Source organism: Panonychus citri, unplaced genomic scaffold (assembly GCF_014898815.1).
Source record: "Panonychus citri isolate SS breed McGregor unplaced genomic scaffold, ASM1489881v1 Contig00142, whole genome shotgun sequence".
In the NCBI taxonomy this organism is placed as follows: Eukaryota; Metazoa; Arthropoda; class Arachnida; order Trombidiformes; family Tetranychidae; genus Panonychus; species Panonychus citri.
In genome coordinates, this window is record NW_026515547.1 from 742,641 (window position 1) to 763,777 (window position 21,137).

The 21,137-nt window shown below is 33.8% G+C and overlaps 3 protein-coding genes across 4 annotated transcripts in view; all 3 read right to left on the reverse strand.

The window, feature by feature from the left end:
- Nucleotides 1-87: 87 nt before the first annotated feature.
- LOC128395897 (organic cation transporter protein-like) lies at nt 88-3,221 on the reverse strand. Its single transcript, XM_053356377.1, is given in 7 exon segments — nt 88-334; nt 534-1,003; nt 1,006-1,362; nt 1,473-1,731; nt 1,796-1,888; nt 1,983-3,067; nt 3,142-3,221. Coding segments are annotated over 6 exon segments (1,572 nt in total). The 5' UTR covers nt 2,217-3,067; nt 3,142-3,221; the 3' UTR covers nt 88-175.
- Nucleotides 3,222-3,762: 541 nt separating this feature from the next.
- Nucleotides 3,763-5,752, reverse strand: LOC128395912 (uncharacterized). The gene is made up of 2 exons (XM_053356404.1): nt 4,101-5,752; nt 3,763-3,922 (listed from the first exon to the last, which is right to left on the reverse strand). The coding sequence occupies exons 1-2, from the start codon at nt 5,076-5,078 to the stop codon at nt 3,806-3,808; spliced, it is 1,095 nt and encodes a 364-aa protein (XP_053212379.1). The 5' UTR covers nt 5,079-5,752; the 3' UTR covers nt 3,763-3,805.
- Nucleotides 5,753-7,140: 1,388 nt separating this feature from the next.
- Nucleotides 7,141-21,137, reverse strand: part of LOC128395881 (mucin-5AC-like) — a 39,139-nt gene continuing 25,142 nt past the window's right edge. Inside the window, exons 2-4 of one of the 2 annotated variants that reach the window (XM_053356356.1) lie at nt 17,212-17,454; nt 11,772-17,105; nt 7,141-11,708 (exon numbers count right to left, since the gene is read on the reverse strand). In XM_053356356.1, coding sequence (XP_053212331.1) covers nt 8,533-11,708; nt 11,772-17,105; nt 17,212-17,454 — 8,753 coding nt within the window. In that variant the 3' untranslated portion in view covers nt 7,141-8,532. The remainder of the gene's footprint in view (nt 11,709-11,771; nt 17,106-17,211; nt 17,455-21,137) is intronic. The other variant, XM_053356357.1, reaches the window with a different exon arrangement.

Below are 21,137 nucleotides of genomic sequence, written 5' to 3' on the forward strand. Positions count from 1 at the left end.
TAAGAAACTAATAAAACAATGATCTTAATCAATTTCCTGTTTCTTTTAATAGTTTTCAAAGCAAATGTTCATCATGCTAGATACTTATTAGTCCAAATTAAAAATTAATCGTTAAAATTTTACAAAATTTGATGGCCCACATTAGACTGAGAATTTATCTTGATTGTTCTCATAATCAAGATTGGTCATTGATTGAGTGCATCTCAATCATTCCTTCAATTGTATCTGGAATCTCTTTATCTTTCGTCTCTGGTAAAAAGTACGCTGCCGAAGCTCCGATTATTCCCATTAAGACGAAAAGTCCAAATGTAAATTTAAGACTCGTAACTGTAGTCTAAAGAACAGAAATGAAGAATGGTTTAATTAGATTCGATACTTGAAAAGATTTTTAGCAAACTTAATAACAATTAGGTCTGAGCTGAATTCATCAACCTGCTATGAGGCTTGAATTTTACAGACTGTTTAAGAACACGAAATATAATTTCGTTAGTAGTTGAATTCAATTTTATAGGAAATCTAGGTTTAGATCTTACCAATTGTGCTAAAAAAGGCGCTGAAACTGAAGCGATTCGTGATGCAAATGAGCAAGTTCCTAGACCGAAATGTCGAATGCTGGTTGGAAAAAGTTCTGATGTGTAAACGTAGAGTAAAATGTAGATACCAGAAGAGAAAAATTTACCAAGCGCAATCAGAATCATCCGAATAACGATGTATCTATCAGATTCGACTACTGGAATCGAGGCACAAAGAAGAACCGAAGTTGCTAAGAACATGGTGATTAACATTGATTTTCGTTTGAATGAATCAATCTTCCAGTTCATGAAAGCATTAGTTGCGACACTTGCTGATAATATGATGGCGTTGTTGACGAAGACATTGCCCGAAAAGTCAAGGGTACTGTAGAATAAGCCCCAATCGATGAGTGTTCGAAGAAACCAAATAGCATAAAGAGCAAAACAATACCTTAATGTTCGAGGTGAACGGAGTAGGTCGAAAATCCCTTTGATTTTTCTATTCGCTTCTCAGTAACCAGATGATCTTTCAATTTATCAAACCTTCGTTTGAATAACATATCCCCATTAGTCCCCTCGAGATGTTCCATCTTGTCCTTTTTCGCGTATAATCGTAACGTTTTCTCAGCTTTATCCGTTTGTCCGACGACAAGTTGCCAACGAGCTGATTCAGGAATTATCCATACAATACCGATGCATAGAATTTGGAAAATCATGGTCCCCATGTAAATAGATTTCCAATTCATGACGTTATAAGTGACAGCCATCATAAGATATTCACCGATATACCAATTCCATTCATAGCTAACTGAGACACGACCTCTTAATTTTGGCCCAACACTTTCCAGAACTAGAAATAGGAATTGAAAAAGTAAAAAGAATATTAAAAGAAAGATTCTTCGAACTCAATTGATATTCTCTGTGTTCGATATAAATTCAAGTATTTTTGACATAACTTACGTAAAATGAGCGAAGCAAAGAAACGTCCATTCCCTCCGATACCATGGAAAACACGAATAACAATGAAAGAGGTGACATTGGGTGACAGAATTAGACCAAGGGAACAAACGATTTCTAAAAGTAGGCAGAGTAAAATGGCCAATTTACGTCCAAATCTATCGGAAATATAACCGACGAGTAGACCAGAGATCAAGTAACCAAATTGATATGCCGAAAGAACAACAGATCGAAGCCAATAACGTTCACAAATAAGATTCCACTGTTGTTGTAAGGAAAAAGACTCAATTATCTAATTCCAATCAGCAATCAGAATAGAGACTCACCTCTTTATTAACTGTATCTCGAGTTGTATTGTGATACCATGATGAGCATGAATTTAATTCAGTAAATGAACATTTGTCAGCAGCAAATTTAGTCTATTGTTTTTGCAGCAAAAAAAAATCACTTAGATTATTAAATCAGAGAGTTGAGTTGATAATAGATTATCTCATTATCATGGTGATAACTTACCTCTGATCCGTCAGAATTAAGACAGATAATGTCACTTTTAGTCGCATAGAAAAAAATGGCGACATTATTATAAGGAGAGGCACAATAGACAATTGAGAGAAGTACAAAGAGGCGCTTTTGAAGTGAACCCCATGAACCAATTAGATCGGAAATATGTTCACACTTTTCATGATTAATATTCTGACAATCAATTGATTTACTTTCAGGTTGATCAGTTGATCTTTCCGTAACCATAATTGTAATTTTCAATGGAGCAACAGAAAACAACTTAATCAGAAAAGATAAAACAATAAGTCGGGCAACAATTTAAGTAGTAAATTCTGTCTCTTGTAAAATTTAATGAATCTCATGAAGGTTGATTTTAGATTGAGATGAATTATCAAATAAGCCTTGGATTACTGGTTATGTTAATTTTCACCAAGACAATTTAAAATTGATTACGTTTCCTTTTTATTACTCAAACAAAACCCACATCCTTTGTTAATTGTTCCATCGGAAACATTAACATTTATATGCTACAATTAATTGTATCATCTTTACTTGTATTATATTGAAAAGTTTATCCATGTATCAGAAAATTTATTTAACTCTAACTATCAGTTGAGAATCAATGAACATAATTGTAAATTTAGTTTTCCATATCCTGAAGAAATGAGTAAATGAGTAAGTTCATTGATGAAACGAAACATTTTTTTTATTGATAAAACTTTTTTCTCTTGAAAATTTTTCCAGATTATTAATGATATAAATAGTTATCCAGTGTTTGGGTTGGTATTGGCTTTAAGTTCATAAATTATCACGGATCAATTAATTATCCATAATTAGTATTAATGGTTGGCAAAGTGGTGGTCATCAAGATGAGATGGTCAATAGAATTGGCCTAATGATTGACTTAGATGAAATTATTTAATTAGTTTGAGGTTCAGATCAGTTAATGATTAATCCATTTGTATGTTTCAAGTGACTTGTTGATTCAGTTTGAAAATTTTACAGAATTCAGGTGAGATTATCTTCCGGTTTCCATTATATTTACCATGTAAATGTCATCCTTTATCTACAAACTTGTCCCTTGAGTGTTTAGTAAACTATGGATTAAGAATAGAAAAAACCATGAGAATTAAAGACTTGATTGATCATAAACATTACTTTCCAATCTTACCTTGCTGATTTTTAATAGAATTTCAAATTAATATAAACAAATTCACCTTTTTCCTAACGATCAAATCGTCGTTAATACATGTAGTGATTAATTAATAGTGATGTCGGTGACACTCAAAATGAACTAAAATAAAAATAAAACTTTGAATTGCTTTCAACAATTAGCAATACAATAATCACTATTATTAATTGTAGTAATCAAGCTGAAAGATCAATCAGTAGATAAATAATTGAATGATTTAGTGATTGATTGTCTGTGGGGAAATTTTCTCAATCCAGCCAAGTATCAAAATCATCCCAATTCAAATGTTCAAAAATCAGCGGGAAAAGATGATAACATTATAATCTGAGAATAGAAAATGAAATGATAAAAAGATTTCAGTCAAATGAAACAATTATTGTTCAAATTGAGGAACTTTTTTTTATGAGTAACAATTTAGATAAATGTGACAATCAAGATGATTAAGTTACAACATATTTGATTTACTGATTTGATTGTAAATTGAGGCTATTATAAGAGTCTATGAGCTTGTAACCCTGAACTCAGAAAGCAAAAAATACCAATGAAAATTAAATTATCTAATTTATAAATACTCACATTGTTACGACATGATTGTAATGATTAAATTGAGTTATCAAGACGGAAGAGATAATTTTAAAATAATTTAAAATCTAAACCAAATGATGCTCACAATTAGAGTGAAAAAAGCAGCAATTAAACCCAAATATTGAAGAGGTCGAGTCCATGATGATCCTTTATTGTAACAATAAATTAAACTTGACTGTTGATTAAGAAGTAAAATGATAACAATTAGTAAATTGACTTGGAGAGAAACGATAAGAGGAGACAATACAAACAATCAACAATTAGTTTGATGAGACTTTTGATAATTGTAAAGAAAACAATGGAAACAATAATCAAATGAGATTATCGGATTAACTAAAATCAATTCAACTTACCCAACCACCTTGACTATGAATCCACCGAGACACTTTACCCTCAGTGTATTTACCCACAGTGTCAACCAAACTGGTCAGATAATCTTGTTTACCTTTGGAAGCACAATCAACGGCAAGTGCACCGGTTACACCAAACATGGCCGCGATTTTAGGCCAACTAATTGAGTCTCGAAAAATTTCATCGAAAATAATAGTTAATGCCATTGATGCTCGACCCGAAGTTGATAATATGGACACATTGGAACCCGATCGATTAATGGCAGAGTCAAAAAGACCTGATGATCTTCGATCCATCTCATCGATTAGGTCACTTATCGCTTCCATTAGGTCAACCAAAAGTGGATCAAAGTCAATATTGCTCATTGATCGAAGTCGATTCAATTGCTTAGAGTGTTTCTCGAGTAAACCCTTTTTGGCCAATTTCGTTCTCACATATCTTGCACAAAGAATACGAGTTTTATTCACAATATCCTGATTGTTGGTGGACAATTTAAGAGCCATCGTTTGTAAATGTTGACCAAACGCAAGACCAACGGCACTTAACCTTTTACCCGATTCAATCAATATTGTATCAGGTGAAGAATCTGAATCATCATCAGTGACACTTGAATAACAATTTAAACCAAAGGTACGATCATAATAAGAGGAATAATTATTGTTGCCTGTTGAATTACTTGTTGCTAATGATGATGATGATGGTAATGATAATAAAAATGATGATGGTGTTACTACTGATGCACTACCTGTTGTGGTTGATGATGGGATACCTGATAAAGGTAAATCCAGTAATGCAGTTGATGATGTTGTTAGAGTTGTTGATGATGATGATAAATTATTATCAATCAACCGCAACGGTGCAATTATCGGCAAACTTGCCTTACGTGGTCGACCCAAAGGTATTTTTAGTAAATTATGATTCGGGATAAAAGGGCCTACGGCAGTTCCTCGGCGATATCGAAGTTCCTCTCTCACTATCATATTTTTTTTCTTTCTTTTTCTCTTTCTTTATCTTATCTCTCTCTCTCTCTCTCTCTCTCTCTCTCTCTCTCTCTCTCTTTAATCAGTGTCTCATTCCCTTGAGATAGTAACTTATTCCCACCGAGTTTCACTTTCTCTCTCTCTCACTATTTGTTTATGTTTTTTTCTTCTTCTTCCTTTTCTAATTTCAATCAATTAACTTAATCAATCGTATATGATGATGGTGGTGATAACGAGCAAATTAACAAATAAGCAAGTTAATTAGTTTGATTGCAATTAATTTGAAATGTTGTTGATATGTTTCACTTTTTGTTTCACTTGGTTTAAGATAAACAAGCACAGGTATTAATCCAAAGATAATAAATATTATAATCTATTGAAAAACTTTTCCAATCACAGTTAATCCAAGAAAGACACATAAAAACAATTTAATCCAATAAGAAATGTTGATAATAAATAAATAAAAAACGAGAGAAAAAGATTCACAAGCAAAAGAAAGATTGAAATTAACTATTGACTCCAATGGTTTAATTGATTAAAAATTGATTAATAATTCATCCCCTGTGGCAAATTATCAAATGAAAATCAAGGTAAAGAATAAAAATAAATTTATAAAGCAAAAAAAAAAAATGGTAAAAATATATTAACAATTAGCAAGATGAATGATCAGCTGATGGTGAAATTAATTTCGTAAATGATGAAGGTGATGCAGATTCATGTAAATGTATATATAAGTTAATGTGAGCAACAAGTGGGTAGGGTAAGTGTTTAAACTAAAAAAAAACACTAGAAGTCAATTGATGATGATGATTAATGATGATGATTAAGTAATCAAAGGTAAGTAAATAGTGATTTAAGCTTACGTTGTTTTTACCTGGAAACCAAATAATCAACTACTAATTGTCAATTATCATCCTAACACAGGTAAAGTCTTCAACAACTATCATCATCATCATCATCATTACTTTCCCTTACAATCTTTCAGGTAAGTTACCTTCATCATCTTCATCATCATCATCCTTAACTGATCAAATATATATTCTGATATGGAAAAAAAAATCATCAATAGCTTTTGTTTTGTCCTTGGCACTAAAATATTAAATACTTTGTCTACAATTTAATTCATTCTTGACAACAATTTGCTGAATCACGTCAATATGCAATTTCCTATGTTATTATTACTATTGTTATCGTATTAAATCATGATTAGTTGATTTTTTCTGTTCATTTGGTAACATAATTCACATATGATTGTTAATCCAATGTGATTATCATACATTTTTTTAAATGATAATCATTTTGATGGGAAAATAATGTTTACCAATTGATTAAAAGACAACTTAATTACCTCCATATACTTGTATTGTATTATTGATTTACAATTAACCATTAAAGTTTAATTTATATTGACTCATTTATTGTTAATTGTATTTCACTGTTTATGTTGATTTGTTTTTCTTATTACACTTTAATTGGAAACAAATTTCACTTCAATCAACTCAAATGTATTAATACATATACATGTAAGTTTAATTGTTGATTAATTGAGAAATTAAGTTATTTTTACCTGATTGTTTGTTAACCATTGTCATCCAAATTGTTGGTGTTGTTGATAGAAACACTTAATTGTGACAAAAGAAAATTTATTAATTGATATTTACCATGCTGATTGTTGATTAAAGTGAAATAAACTACGAGAAACATTTAATCAACAACAATTTACTATTTTAAATACAACATTTACTATGAATAGTAAATAGTTGGATTGAACTTTTTTTTTCATTCTCTATTTGATTTAAATGGCATTGGATTTAATTAAGTTTACTGATGATTAATGAATTGTGATCATTTGTGTAAATGACATGTGTGTAAATACTTAATTTAATTGTTAAATTGCTTTTAAATTGTCTCGTAAATTACAATTTGATTGGACTGGATTGTTTTGGTCTAACATGATCAGTTAATCGCTGGACTATGTAATAGTTTTAATATTAGAGAAATGAATTTAATAAATTGTAAGGCTAATATTTAATTGTGATGATATTTATTCAAGTAATTAGAGTTGTTATTTATAAAACAATTTATTGATTGTCTCGGACTTTTAGGTAAGGGAAAGGTAAGAAAATGCTCATTTATTGTATTACCATTTGATTAGTAATAATAATCAAATCATCGTGATGATGATTGTCGCAATTAAATGATAAAGGAGGAAAGGTGACAGTTATTATTATGGCAAATTAATATGATGATGATGAAGAAGAAAAATTTTCAACGATAATTAGGAATTCAGTTGATTCCAATGGCTTTGCTTTCTCTATGGGTGATTTTCTGTGTTTATATTGATCATGTTTCGTTTTCTTCATCACAATTAGTTGGGAAAAAAGGAAATGAACAAAAAAATCAAGGTGATGATCATGGCGGGTGATGGTGATGATGATTATTATTGTGATGAAAGTGGTGAATATGATGATGATAATAATATAATCATGATGATGATGAATTATAATCCATTAAATTGGAATCCGTTACTTTCTCAAGGTAACAATCATTTCTTTATGGTTGATTAGCTGTTGATGATTTTTTTCTTTTTATTTGTATCAATACAATTTATTAATCATTAACAATCAAGGGAAAAACAATAAAGAGTACGATTAGATTAATGGATTAAAGAGAAATGGGAAATATATTAATCGTGATGATGATTTATCCAATTGGCATCCAGATGAGTATGAAAAAAAAGTAACAGTAGCTTAGAATTGTTTCCAATAGTTGATTAGTTAATTAACTTATATATTATCTTATTAATCCTTTTCTTTTTTGGTAATTACTTTTCCCTTAAGATGATGATGAAGATGATTAATGATGAGAAATGTTTTTTACACCTTCAATTGAAGATAATTAAATAATAATATTAATCAGCAAGAGAGTGAGTGAAGAGAAAAAGAGAAAATGAGAAAAATTATTTATCAATGAATAAGGAAATTGACCATTTATAAAAGGTAATTGTATGAATTGGACCATTAAGGAGGCATTGGCCAGAAAACGATGATTATTTGATTTGATCAAGGGCATTGATTGTATGTTGATGTTGATTGTTTGGGTATTTATATAAGCGCTTGCAATTACGACAGGTAAAAGTAGATTTGAATATCAATTACATATTGTTTTTTTTGGGGTAGAAACAAAAAATTAAAGGGAAAATGTCAACAAATAACAATAGCAAATCAACATAAATGCACCGAGGTTACCACTCCCTTTTTCTGTACATATGAACAAATGATTTCTTTTTCCACCTCGAAGATATTAACACAAAGACAGGCAATTAAATTACAATTAGAAGGCAATAAAATTAACATGCAAAAGTAAAGCAGGCAGGTAAAGGTGTAAGATGGACACAGTTAGGTTATTTAGAGGAAAATTGTTGATTGAATTAAAACAATTAACGTTGTTTGATTTACACTGAAAACATTGAAGGAGCTAAAGTTTTTTCAATTGGGAACATTTGATTAAAGTTGACGGGTGTTGATTCAATTGATGGAGCTGAACGTTTAACTTTGGTATTGAAAATTTGTCCTGGTATTGTTAGGACGGTAATCAGTTCGGTAACATCACCCGAATCACCGGTAAGTTGAATGGTTAGGGAGGTTGTAACCATTGGTGGTTGAGAGGTAATTAGTTGGGGTATTGATGGTGCTAACGGAATTGGGACCAGTGAGGTTGTCACTGAGGTAGTTGCAAGGGTTGAGGTTAGGGTTAGGGTGGATAAAAGGGTTTTACCATGAAGTGTTAAGGAAACTACTCTGGTTGAGGAAAGAGTTGTGATTCCGGTGATTGTTGCAGTGACCTGACTAAAAGTTATCTGTGCACCGTTACCTCCACCGATAATACCTCCATGCAAATAAGGTATTCCACCGGAGGGTAAGAATGCATTTCCGCCAGCGGCCACTGCATTAGGATCATTACCTAAACCGGGAAAAGGGTAAGCATGGTGAACGGTTGGATGTATGGTTCGATCAGAGGTGGTAAAGGTTGTCAATACTTGGGTATCAGTTAGAGTATCGGTTCGAGTTGAGAATCCAATTCGTATTGGAACTAATTTAACCTCAAGTAAAGTGGTTGTGGTGATTAGGGTTTCACGAACTTTGGTTGGTTCAATTGTCGATGAACTGTAGATTGTCAGTGTTTCTATTGTATTGGTTGGATTAAGGCGTAATTGATATTCATTGGGATTAATTACTGATCTGTTAAATGCTGTCGTTGTAATTGTTGCATAGGATGTTAGGAAACCATGACGAATGGGCAAGGTTTTGATGACAGAGACAAGTGAGGTTATTGTTATCGGTGTTTTCTGTACATCCGGAGTGGGTAAGGGTGGTGAGGATTCTGAAGATGAAGCTAATAGAGATGGTGGATAATATAATGATGGACTAGGAGATGCATTTATTACTGGTACTGCGACGGGTGGAGGTCGACTTGGCTCTGGATTATTGTTTAATATGATTCGACGAGTTTTTCCCGATGAACGAACTCGAGGTGAGACGGAAAAGTGATTACGTCCACGAGGCTGTGGTGAAGGTTCGATGTAAACCTCTTCTTCGATAATTGGATCTTCAACTGGAGGATCAACTTGAACACGAGCAGCTACTGGCTCGTTTTGTACATTAAAGGCTGATCCTCGAGATGAGGGTCGACCTCGATTTGAACGGCCATTAGATTGTGGTTGCGATTGTTGAGCTTGTTGACGTTTTGGACTTTGATATCGTGAGACTAAAGGACGTTCAGCTATTGTTGGACGAGGAGTAGCTGCAGTAAAACTTGGATCTTCATTAGATCGAGATGAACTTGATGATGAACGACGGCGGCCTGACTGAGATGAGGACGATGTTGAAGATGTTGATCTACTTGATGTTCGTCGATTTGTTGTTGAAGGTGGAGGGTTTGAAGGATACACTCGATCAGATAGAGATTCGTGGACATTTTGAAAAGGTTGTAATACTTCAACAGCGCGAGGTGCTGGTGATTGACTTGCTTGTCGATTAGTACTGATAGAATCAGCAGCAAAACGACCTCGAGAATGTGGTATCAGGGCAGGTTGAGGCTGTGGTTGTGGGGGCGATTGTGGTTGTGGTTGAGGCTGTGAAATCGGCGCAGAAAGTGAATATGAATCGTAATCAAAAGATGGCGATGATAATGGTGGAGAAACTGGTGATGATGATCTTCCTGATGACCCAACACGTTGACCGAAAACACCTTTGTAACGAGCTTGTGGAGCTGCTGGTGCTACTGGTGGGGCAACAGGTTGAACTGGTAATGGAGCTGGTTGAAGGGGTTGAGATGAATATGGGTCAGCATAACCTGAATACCTACCATCGTTGTTCAAATTGAATCTGGAATTTTGAGATGAACCATAAGACGTTTCATCATTGGTACTTGGTACCGATGGCTGATCTGCTGGTGGACCTTCATAATCATAATAACGACTTCCCTCTCGAGTTGGTCTAAGTCGTCGACCTATTCTTCGGGTTGGATGTTCAACTGCATCCTCATGGTGAACATCTTCATGAGCCTCTGGATCATATCCACCCCTGTGATCAACTTCAACCTTTTCTGAACCACTCTCTCGATTATCGTCAAAATATTCCGTCTCTTTGAGTTCGTCATCATTAACAATTGAATTCTTACCCGAATTTGAATCACCTTGCACATCATCAGAGGTTGCCAAGTCTCGATCTTCACCTAGACCTAATTCAACAATCGCCGATTTAGGAATTGATTCAGTTACTGGTGTCGCAGTAACTGTTTTGGTAACTGTTTGAATGACAATTGAAGCCGATGAAACATCAGAACCAAAACCATTGGCGTTTATTGCATTTGAACCTCTATGCTTACGACTTGGAAAAACGAGGAAAGGTCGTGTTGATGTTGAGCTTACCGAAGGACTTACCAATTGAGTATTAACTGTACTTGATTCTGGAACAATACTCGAAGTTGTTCTGGTAAATTGTGCACTAAAACCCGAAATCATAGTTTGATAAATTTCTGATGTATGAATAGTTGTCTTATCAGAATTAATCTCAGTTGAAGTTAATACGGAAATTGGGGATTGGGTCAGTTCAACAGTCGACGGTGAATGAGAATCAATCAATGTTGATGTTACCTGACCAAAATGAGCATAAACACCATTGATAAATGTACCATGAACTTGAGTTTTATACAAAGTTGTTGTACCCAAATGAATCTCACTACGAACCGATTCTGATATCAAACCAGTGGGTAAACTGGTCGATGGATTTACTTGAGGTGATGATGATGGTGAAGGTGATAACTGGGAGGTTTGGGTTTTCGCAAGATGAGCATAAATGGTTCCAATGTAGGTACCATAGATTTGGGTAGTGAAGAGGGTAGTAATACCATCATTGATAACGGAAGAGATTTGGGAGGATATAATGCCCACCGGTTGAGGTTGAGGTTGAGGATTGGAAGGAGAACCCATTGAGTCCAGGGAAACCGAGGATGAGGAAGGAGAAATAAGCACAGAGACGGAAGATGGAGACATAACGAGCGACGAGGAGGATGATGGTTGTGACTGCGAAAACGCTGCGGACGCTAAAGCATAAGCAGAAATTGATTCTAAGGAGGATAAGTCATTGAAAGTGGAATCGAATGATTTTTTAATAGACAAATTGTACGTACCCATTTCTTTTGTTGATTTTGTTTCATTTGATGAAGATGAAGAGGATGATGAGACGGTTATCGTTTCATCATTATTGGCATTTCTTAATTCGTCCTCAGTTTCAACTATTCCTTCGGAAAATTCTGATTTATCGGAATCACTAAATTTTGATACAATATCTCCTCCTGGAAGTTCAAAAGCCATTGGATCTAAATTTGATTCTTCCATTATTAAATCATCACCATCGTTGAGTGATCTTTTAGCACGGAATGAGATTGTTGGTCTCAAGCCGAATCCACCACGAGTCGGTAAGATTCTGTCTTTAATTATGGTTGAAAAAACTTGTTCACGACTACGAACAACAGGAAAACCACCAACTAGTTCAGTTGTAAAGTATGTATGAGTTGTGAAGTAGGTGATCGGAGAGGGTGCGATTATTGGCCCGCCGCTGACATGGTGAGCATCTAAGTGTCCATGGTGATGGTGGTTAGGATCGACAGAGGCAAACGGCCTTTCAGCCAAGGTAACGGTTGGTTCTATTGGCTTTTTGGTTATAACAACTACTGGTTTTCGAGTTAAATGTGACCCATCTCTTGGATCTGGTAAAATGTCGCGAGCTCCGCCTCGTAATCGGGTTCGTCTGATTACTGTAGGTTTTCGTGTACTACTTGGATTAATCAAACTGTTTCGTCTAATCTCAGTGACAGTTTCTCGTCGGGTTTCAGTTCGACTTGGTCGAGATCCATCGAAAAATGTTGTAAAATAGGTTAATGTTGTTTCGTAGGTTAAAAGTGGATCAGTTTCTCGTGTTTTATGAATGTTAACGGTACTAACAACTTCGACCTGGTTGGTACCATAATCGTATCGTGACGGTGGAGAAATTGAAGTTGAAAGTGTTGTCTCAATCTGATCATTTCCAGGAATTGGTCTTGATCGCGAATCGATTGAACTTGCAAATGGTTCTGAATCAACTGACGATGATAATGGTTCAGTTTCTCGAGTTGGAAGTATCTGATCACTGGCCAATCGGGTGACACTCGCTCTTACATCAATGTTACTCAAAATGGTCGATCCACCGGTGGGTAATAATATCGTAGTATAATGAGTTGTGGTAGTGTAAAAGGTAACTGGTCTATCGTGAGCATGTTGAGGTCGATTCTCATCAGATGCAGCCTCCAGTTCATCTAGAACGGGAGCCCGTCTATTCAAAGTGTATACAGATTGATTAGTTGGAGCGGAAGAGGAAACTGATGACAATGATGATGAAAGTACAGATGATGACGATGATGAAGGTAGACTCAATTTAATTGTATCGGTTACTACATTTGAGACAACTTGAGTTCGAGTTACCGTTGATCGAGAAACACCTTGGCCTAATGTGGTGAAATATGTATAAGTCGTATATCGAGTTATCGGAACCTTTAGTCCAGCTAAAAGGCTATTAAGGTCAAGTGAGGTCATATCTTTAATTTCGGGTACCATGGGAAGTTCTGGTGTTTTTGAAGATGATAACAAATTGGCATCATTCTGAATCAATGATGATGACGATTTACCGTTAAAGTTGAAAGATGAATCAATGAGAGGAGGTGTTTCTGTAGCAAAGGGTTGATCAAATGTAACTGAAGGTGAAAGTAAATTATTACTATCATAAGATGATGTTGATAACGGTACCACCGAGGATAAGGTCAATGAGGGCTTAATAGATGATCTTTGACCAAATGCCGGTTCGTTGATTACACTTGAAATGGTTTCAAAGCGACTTGACACTGTAGGTTTACCTTGATTATATTTTGTGGTAAAATAGGTAAAGGTGATCAGTTCAGTTCGAGCTGATTTACTTGGTTTAATGGACTGTCTTATAGCTCCTGTTGGTCGTGTGGTCTCTTTAGGTACTGTGGCCACATTGGTTATTGTCTTTTTACTCGTAGAGACAACAGTCGAACCCGATTTAACGTAAGTTGTATAAAAAGTGTAAGTTGTGAATCGTGTTAATCCAATTGCGGGTTTTACAATTGCTGTTGGTGATATTTGATTACCTGGTGATGAGGTTTTGTCAATTTCGTTTTCACCTGAAGCTACATTCGTGATCGTCTCGAACCGTGAGGCAATTGATTTGGATCCACCTCGAAGGTAAGTGGTAAAATAAGTGTACGTTGTGTAATAAGTACGAACAGGAGCCGTTGGTTTACGAGAAATTAAGTTGATTGAAGGTTCAATTGAGGAAAATGAAGGAGATACAATTGATAGAGATTCAGTTGGTTTAATTTGATTTGATGGTGTCGATTGAATAATTGAATCTACAGGTGAAGATGTTGGATTTATCAATTGGGTTGATTCATTTTCTCCTGGTGTTGATACTCGGGTAATTGTCTCTTCGCGACTTTTGATTGTTGGTGAACCTCCATTAAAGTGGGTTGTGTAATAAGTGTATGTCGTGTAAAAGGTTACTGGTAGGATAACCTTTGAACTTGGTGTTACCATGGCAGAAGAAGTTGAAGCTGATGATGATGGTGATGATGATGATAATGGTTGTGCTAAAGTGGACGACGAAGATGATAATGAAGGTGTTGATTGGACTGCTGATTGAGTATTTGTTACAACTTCTTTGTGAGATGAGACCAGCATTGATCCATCCTTGAAATAAGTTGTATAATATGTGTAAGTTGTTACATGGGCTCGAATTGGTGTAAAGGTTAGTACTGTTGTAGACGATGGTGACGAGTATTCTGACGATGAAGGTTTCAGTGTTTCTTCAAGGCTCTTGGTTGGTTCAATTGAAGATTGTGATGAGGTTGAAATGGTTTCAGGTTCAATTATTGAAGATGAAAGTTCAATTGGTAATGATGACGAGGGTAAAGGTGATGATTTAATTGAGCTTGACGATTGATCTTTACTGGAAGTTACCGTTGATGAACTTGAATCCAATGCACTCGCTGCTGTTGGTAAAATGAATCCACTCGTGATTGTAATTTGATGTGAAGGTTTAATTAAATCTTGTTTAGGTGATAATCGAGCTGGTGGTTGAATTGATGACATTTGGTTGGAAGATGAAGATGATGGGAATAGAATCAAAGGTTTACTTGATTGAATTTGATCTTGGGTTGATTCTTGTTTGGGATAAATTCGTGATTTACTTTCCAGAATGTGAGCATAAGTGCCTTTGATAAATGTCCCGATTACCAGGGTTGTCCATTCGGTCAAACTTTGATTACCTGAGATTGTACCTGTGAATGAAGATAGTAAACCAGTTGGTAGTGTACTTGTTGGTTTAATTTGTGAGTTAATTGTTGTTGATGATTGACGATTAGCCAATTGATAAGTTAAACTGGGTAAACCAAACTCAGAGTATGAAGAGCTCAATTTAACCTCTTTGGATGAAACAATCGGATTAAAATTGATTGATTCATGTTTACCAAATTTATTAAATTTATTGGTCAATTGGTCACTTGGTGGTTCAGTGAAGGCCGATAAAGGTTGACTTGAGGTTGGTTCAATTTTAGGTCGTAATTTGGATCGTGATCGAAGTTTCAAATTATCTCGAATATTGATTGAACTGGCAACAGGTAATACTACACTTGAATAAGGTGCTGATGTCGTTATCATTGACGGGAAACCTGAGGCTGAACCTGAGGATGGAGTAGGTTGAATTTGTAATCCAGAAGTAGAAGTTGATTTCCATTTCCTTTTATCATTTTTAGGTGAAATTGGTGATTTTGTATTGGGTGTGAAAACCACCAAGGAACCATTGATTGTGGTGGTAAAATCAATGAATCCAAAGATTGTTGTAGTACCCATGATACTGGGTGATGTTGATTTGATGGCCTGTTCTTGATTGTTAACTTTTACTCGTGACGATGGTCTTTCATAAACTGGAACTGATTTACTAATCAGCCCAATACTGTCAAGTGAAGGTGTTGACTGATATTTAATTGTATCAGCTATCTCGGAATCAGCTGAAAGTTCATTGAAATTATCGGTTACTCTTCGTGTTGGTGTATTGATGTAACTTGGGGTAACCGATGAAATCGGTGAACCAGAACCCAGTTTATTGGCACCATTATCTAAAAATCTTCCGGTTGATCGTGAATCAATATTTTCTAATCCATAAGCGACAAATTGTTCCTTTGGCTCAACTAATTTCCTATTAAATCCTAATCCAGATTGACCAGATAAAGGTTTAATCTTATTTGATAATAATTTACCAGTTTCCATTTCGTCATTATCTTCAATCAAAGTACTCTTGACCATTACATTTTTGGGCAATGATTCATGGGAAGAGTGGACATTAACAGACAATTTAATTAGATCAACTAATTCATCTTTAACGGTATCTGATCCATCAACAATTAAATCTGATGGACGTAGTTTATCATGATTCAATTCAAGTCCAGTTGATCCTGGTGTATTTTCAAATTTAACTTTATTAGCATCACTAATCAAAATTATTCTGTAATTAACTTGATTACTGGTAACAGCGTTTCCAAATAATAAATCATGCGATGAAGTCATTTCATTGAAAGAAACAGGTAAATTCAGTGATAATCCAATATGATTAAGATTAACAGCAACCTCGCCCGTCTTAACCCGACGATCACCAGTGAGCAACGATTTACCGTTGATCGTGTGAAAATCGTTGATTGTGATGGTCACCTCATCATTATCAGTTCCATTGTTGACCGTAAGAAGATTGTATTTGGTTCCATTGATTGAGATGAAACCGGTAAACAATTTAACCTTATTGTTACTCTTGGAGACCGGAGCTCGACTTACAGTTACCAAGAAACGTTTCGAATTGCTATTAAATGGATTCAGGGTCGTGGGTAAATTTGTTGTTGTTTCACTCTTGGTGGTGTCCACTGAGGGTACTTCAGTTGACGCCGATACTATTGAAGTCCGTGCTAGAGGTTTAACTGAAGTCGCTGATATCATTGATGATGATGGTGGTTCTTGTTGACCTTTTTCAGGTGAACCAGATAGAAAAGTTCCCGTTATCTCGATAACTGATCTACTTCCAGTTGGCACTATGGATGAATATTGAGGTAAGGCAATAACGGAAGAAGCTACAGCAGGTCGAAAAGGTCGAAGTTGCTCGTAAGGGACAAAAGTACCGGTCACCTCGACGAAAATATCTTCAGTTGTAGCGGTTGGTGAGACGATTGCAGGTGAAGATAAAATTGATGAGAATGAGGGAGTTACCAATGGAATTGATGTTGTTGTTGTTGTTGATACGTTAATTAACTGATTCTCAGGGTTAATTGATGAACTACCCTCATGATAATCAGGTAATACGCTTGAGACTAGTTTTGGTGCTTTAAGTTTATCACCATTTTTGGCCACTTCATCAATTGTCAATTCTATTGGTGGTACAACAGCAAAATAGATAGGAAATGAAAAGAAGAGGAAAAAGGAAAACAAATTAAAACTATTGACCATTACAAAAGGTCATTCAATTGGACTTACCTGAAGTATCATATCGACATAAATTTGTGTCAGCATGACCCTCATCTGACCCATCAATACAGTCCTTCTTACCGTCATTGACTCGTGATTTATCAAGACAAACAGGTAAACCACATAAACACTTATGCTGATTTTCAGGACAATCTTCATCTGAACCATCAGAACAATCCTTGAATCCATTATGAGCTCTATCAATGGCTATACATTGTCCCGATTTACATTTGAATTGATTGATACCACAGTCTAATGAGAGATGAAAAAATCAAATCAAAATTAGTTAATCATAGCTAAATTGTTAATTAAAAAGGTTCGTTGGAAACAATCAGGTTTTCTTATTGATTAATGATGGGAAAATGAAAGTAATACAATGACAATGAGAAAGAAATGAAGTAAAACTTTTCCTTTTTTACGACAATCAAATTAATCTAATTAAATTGTACTTTATGAATAGAGAAAAAAATAGTGTTAATTGTCAGTATTGCTAAATTGGTGAGAATTTAATTTAATTATATATTTACATCATCAACAATCAGTTAATCAACTGGTCGATTGTCACACTGGGTATGGAAAAATTAATAGAGAGAAAAATTTTAATCTAATTTGATTAAATTTCACTTTAATTTGATCAACAATTGAAATGATCTCAATAATTGATCAGTACAATTAACGATGTCTATCAATCAAATTTAAATTTGTTAATTGTGATTGGTTAATTATCAATTATGAAGTAAATTGTGAAAAAAAGTTTTTTCTTGTTGTTGTGATTAGTTGATTGGTAACAGGAATCACAATTAATGGTTTAATTTAATCAATCCCATTAGTTAATTGGGTAAAGTAAATGATGATCAAAAATAGATTAATTGATTTAATTGTAATAGAAACAAATGAGTTATATAATAATTAACCAATAACCATTAACTGTAATTAAATTAAATAAAAGTGATTTAATTGAGATCAAAATGAAAAAGTAAACATTGAATCCGTAATTTAAATTGTTACCATTTAGATAATGATGATGATGGAAATGATTAACGATCGGAAATTAAAACATCATAATTAGTGAATACCAAGAGAAAGCTGAAATTTAAATCCGGTTTAAATTGTGATTAACAATCAATATCTACGGTTTAATTGAATTTCTCATGATAAAATTTTCATTTGATTGAAATTCAACCTTTATTATTATCAACAATTTTAATCATCTTATTAATCATTCACCTTATCAATTTAATCCATAACAATCAACTTGATCATTATTATTATTGACCTTTAATCCTGTGTTATTATTAAATTGTTTGTTGATTGTTATGAGATCGTAAAAACAAAATTGAGAGTATTAATTTAATATTATGATTAAGGTTCTAAACAACAATCAATTGGATCTCACGAATTAAATTTCCAGTTATTATTATCACAATTTAGGAATTAAATTGTGCCAACATAAATAAATTTGTGATCGATAGTTAAATTTACTCAAATTTGTAATGATTAATTTTGATTGTTCACAATCAAACTCTCAAAATTACCGTTAATTAGTACACAGAAAAAAAAATCAATCAATCAAAATTAAATTATTTCAATTAGTTTTTCTTTTCATTTTATTAATTGATGTTGTTATTGATTTTTGCATTTAAATCAATGTTCCGGGAACAATTAGCAATCAAACAATTTACTAATTGCTGCTGAATGATTTGTATGATTATCTGTCTAATTATGATTTCATCTCATTTCTGTATTAACTATGATGATTTACCTGAGGTTAAGTTAATTGGGTAATACGAAAGGAAAAGTAAATTAAATTAAATCAAATGTTAATCAGCTTCCGGATTAAATGGTTAACCAACTTGATGATTAGTTTAAATGAATCAATTTCATTTTTACTAATCAAAAAGGTGTGGTTTTAATAGTAAATCAAATCAAGACAAATAATCAACAATTATCATAATTTTGAGCCAATTTTTAATTATTGTATTGATATTATCATTTCCTTATTAAGAAGACCACAATTAAATAATCATTTGATCGCGTTTTAATTGTCATGATTAGGAAGAAATCAATCTTAAATTATTCATCCTAATCAAATAGTGGATTAAAGGTTAATATTAATCTTATGTGCCCCAAGTTGATATTAACAATTAGTAACAATTTAGTTTAATTTGATAAAGAAAAAAAAAGAGTTTATTTTCTCATGTGTATTAAGATAATCCGTTAATCCATTTTAATGACTACATTTATTTATGATGTTAAATTGTGATGATCATGATCATTACCATTTGTTGATTATCAATTTGACCTTTAAATGATTAACGAAACAGTGAATGAATCGCTAATCAATTTGATGATTATCTTGACAGTTGAAATAATGATCACTTAAATCGTATAACAATTTACAATTAACATTGATTATGTTTCAATTTTGATTGTATTTTAACTGTTGATTATGAATAATTGACAATCAATTTGAATGATCAACCACGGAAAACCATTAATCAATTGACTGGTATGAATCTTAATTTAATTGGATAATCAAATTAAAATTCAATTGAAAATAATGATAATCGATTAGTTGAAAACACAGAAACAACTTTGTTCCAATTAGAAAGTTAATCAAACTAAATATAAACCTTTACGTTAATTGTATCATCAGCAGAATGAAAATGATAGTTAAATAATTAAATTACGATAAGAAGAGGATGAGATACGATAATGATGATGAAATAGGAAGTGGGAGTTGAATGATGAGAAGAAGGGTAACTTTCTGATTTCGAGCTATTTTTGATCAATTCAATGAAAGAGAGAAATTGATGATGATCATGATTGTGAGTATTTTTGTCGTAGACAAACCTTACCAAGGGATCTCCGAGAAAGACTGATTTGATTTGAATGAAACTCTTTTTATTTTTGATAGCACTTTTGAATATTTAGACTTGGAACTTTGTGAGATTTAAACAGAACTGAGGGTAAGGGTAAAGGAAGGGTAAGGAGAGATTAACAATTAAACTGATTTAACATTGACTTCTTAACTCTATGTGTTCTTCTTAGATTTGAATTGGGCTTTTATATACAACATTTAATCTCTAGGGTATTGGTAAATGGTTAATGTATCACGTGATGTAGATTAGATAAAGGGGGAGAGTAATTAAGGTTGCGTCATTTATATGTAATCCCCTTACAGAGCCCCCTACTCGACGTTGCTTTCGGGTGTCAAATCGAGCGAACCAGAAAATTTTGACATCTTGGGTGTCGGAATTGGCTGGTTCCAAATGCCGCGAAATCAACGTTTCAATTGGACTCTTTTAACCTTAAATTTGTCGAATATCCTTGGATCTATTTCGGTAAATGGAGCGCGTAAATTTTCAGTTCCATCGCAAAATCTATCCTCATCGAAAGACGGAGCGGGTTTTCCAATCGGTTTCTTTCGAATATTAAACGGCCAATCATCAATTCGATCCATTATTCGTCTTATCCATTCAGACATTTGACGGTTGTAGCCATAGTCTACTTGATGGTAAGATCCGTCATACATTGGGGTGATACAATGAATAGATTCTTGATGAGCTCGTTCGAACTCTTCACGATCAATTAGATAAGACCACATCGTATAACCAGCATCGACAATAGGGGAATGTTCGGCGTCTTGAATAACTTTTCCAAACAAACAGAAGATAATGTATTTGAGAGCAATCATTGGTGCGTTTATAACACAACGGTAATAGATATTGACATCTCTGATTTTGTGTCTGATTAATTCCCAATCATTATCACTGAATCCCATTGAAACAAAGTCATTTGCACCACCAGCGACACAAATGATGTCCTGCTCTTTCAGGATAGCGATAACTTTTCGTTTAACATTTGCCCAAATATCAGCACCTCGAGTCAGTTCGAATGTGACTCCATGGAAAATTGAACCAGGTTTAATTGAA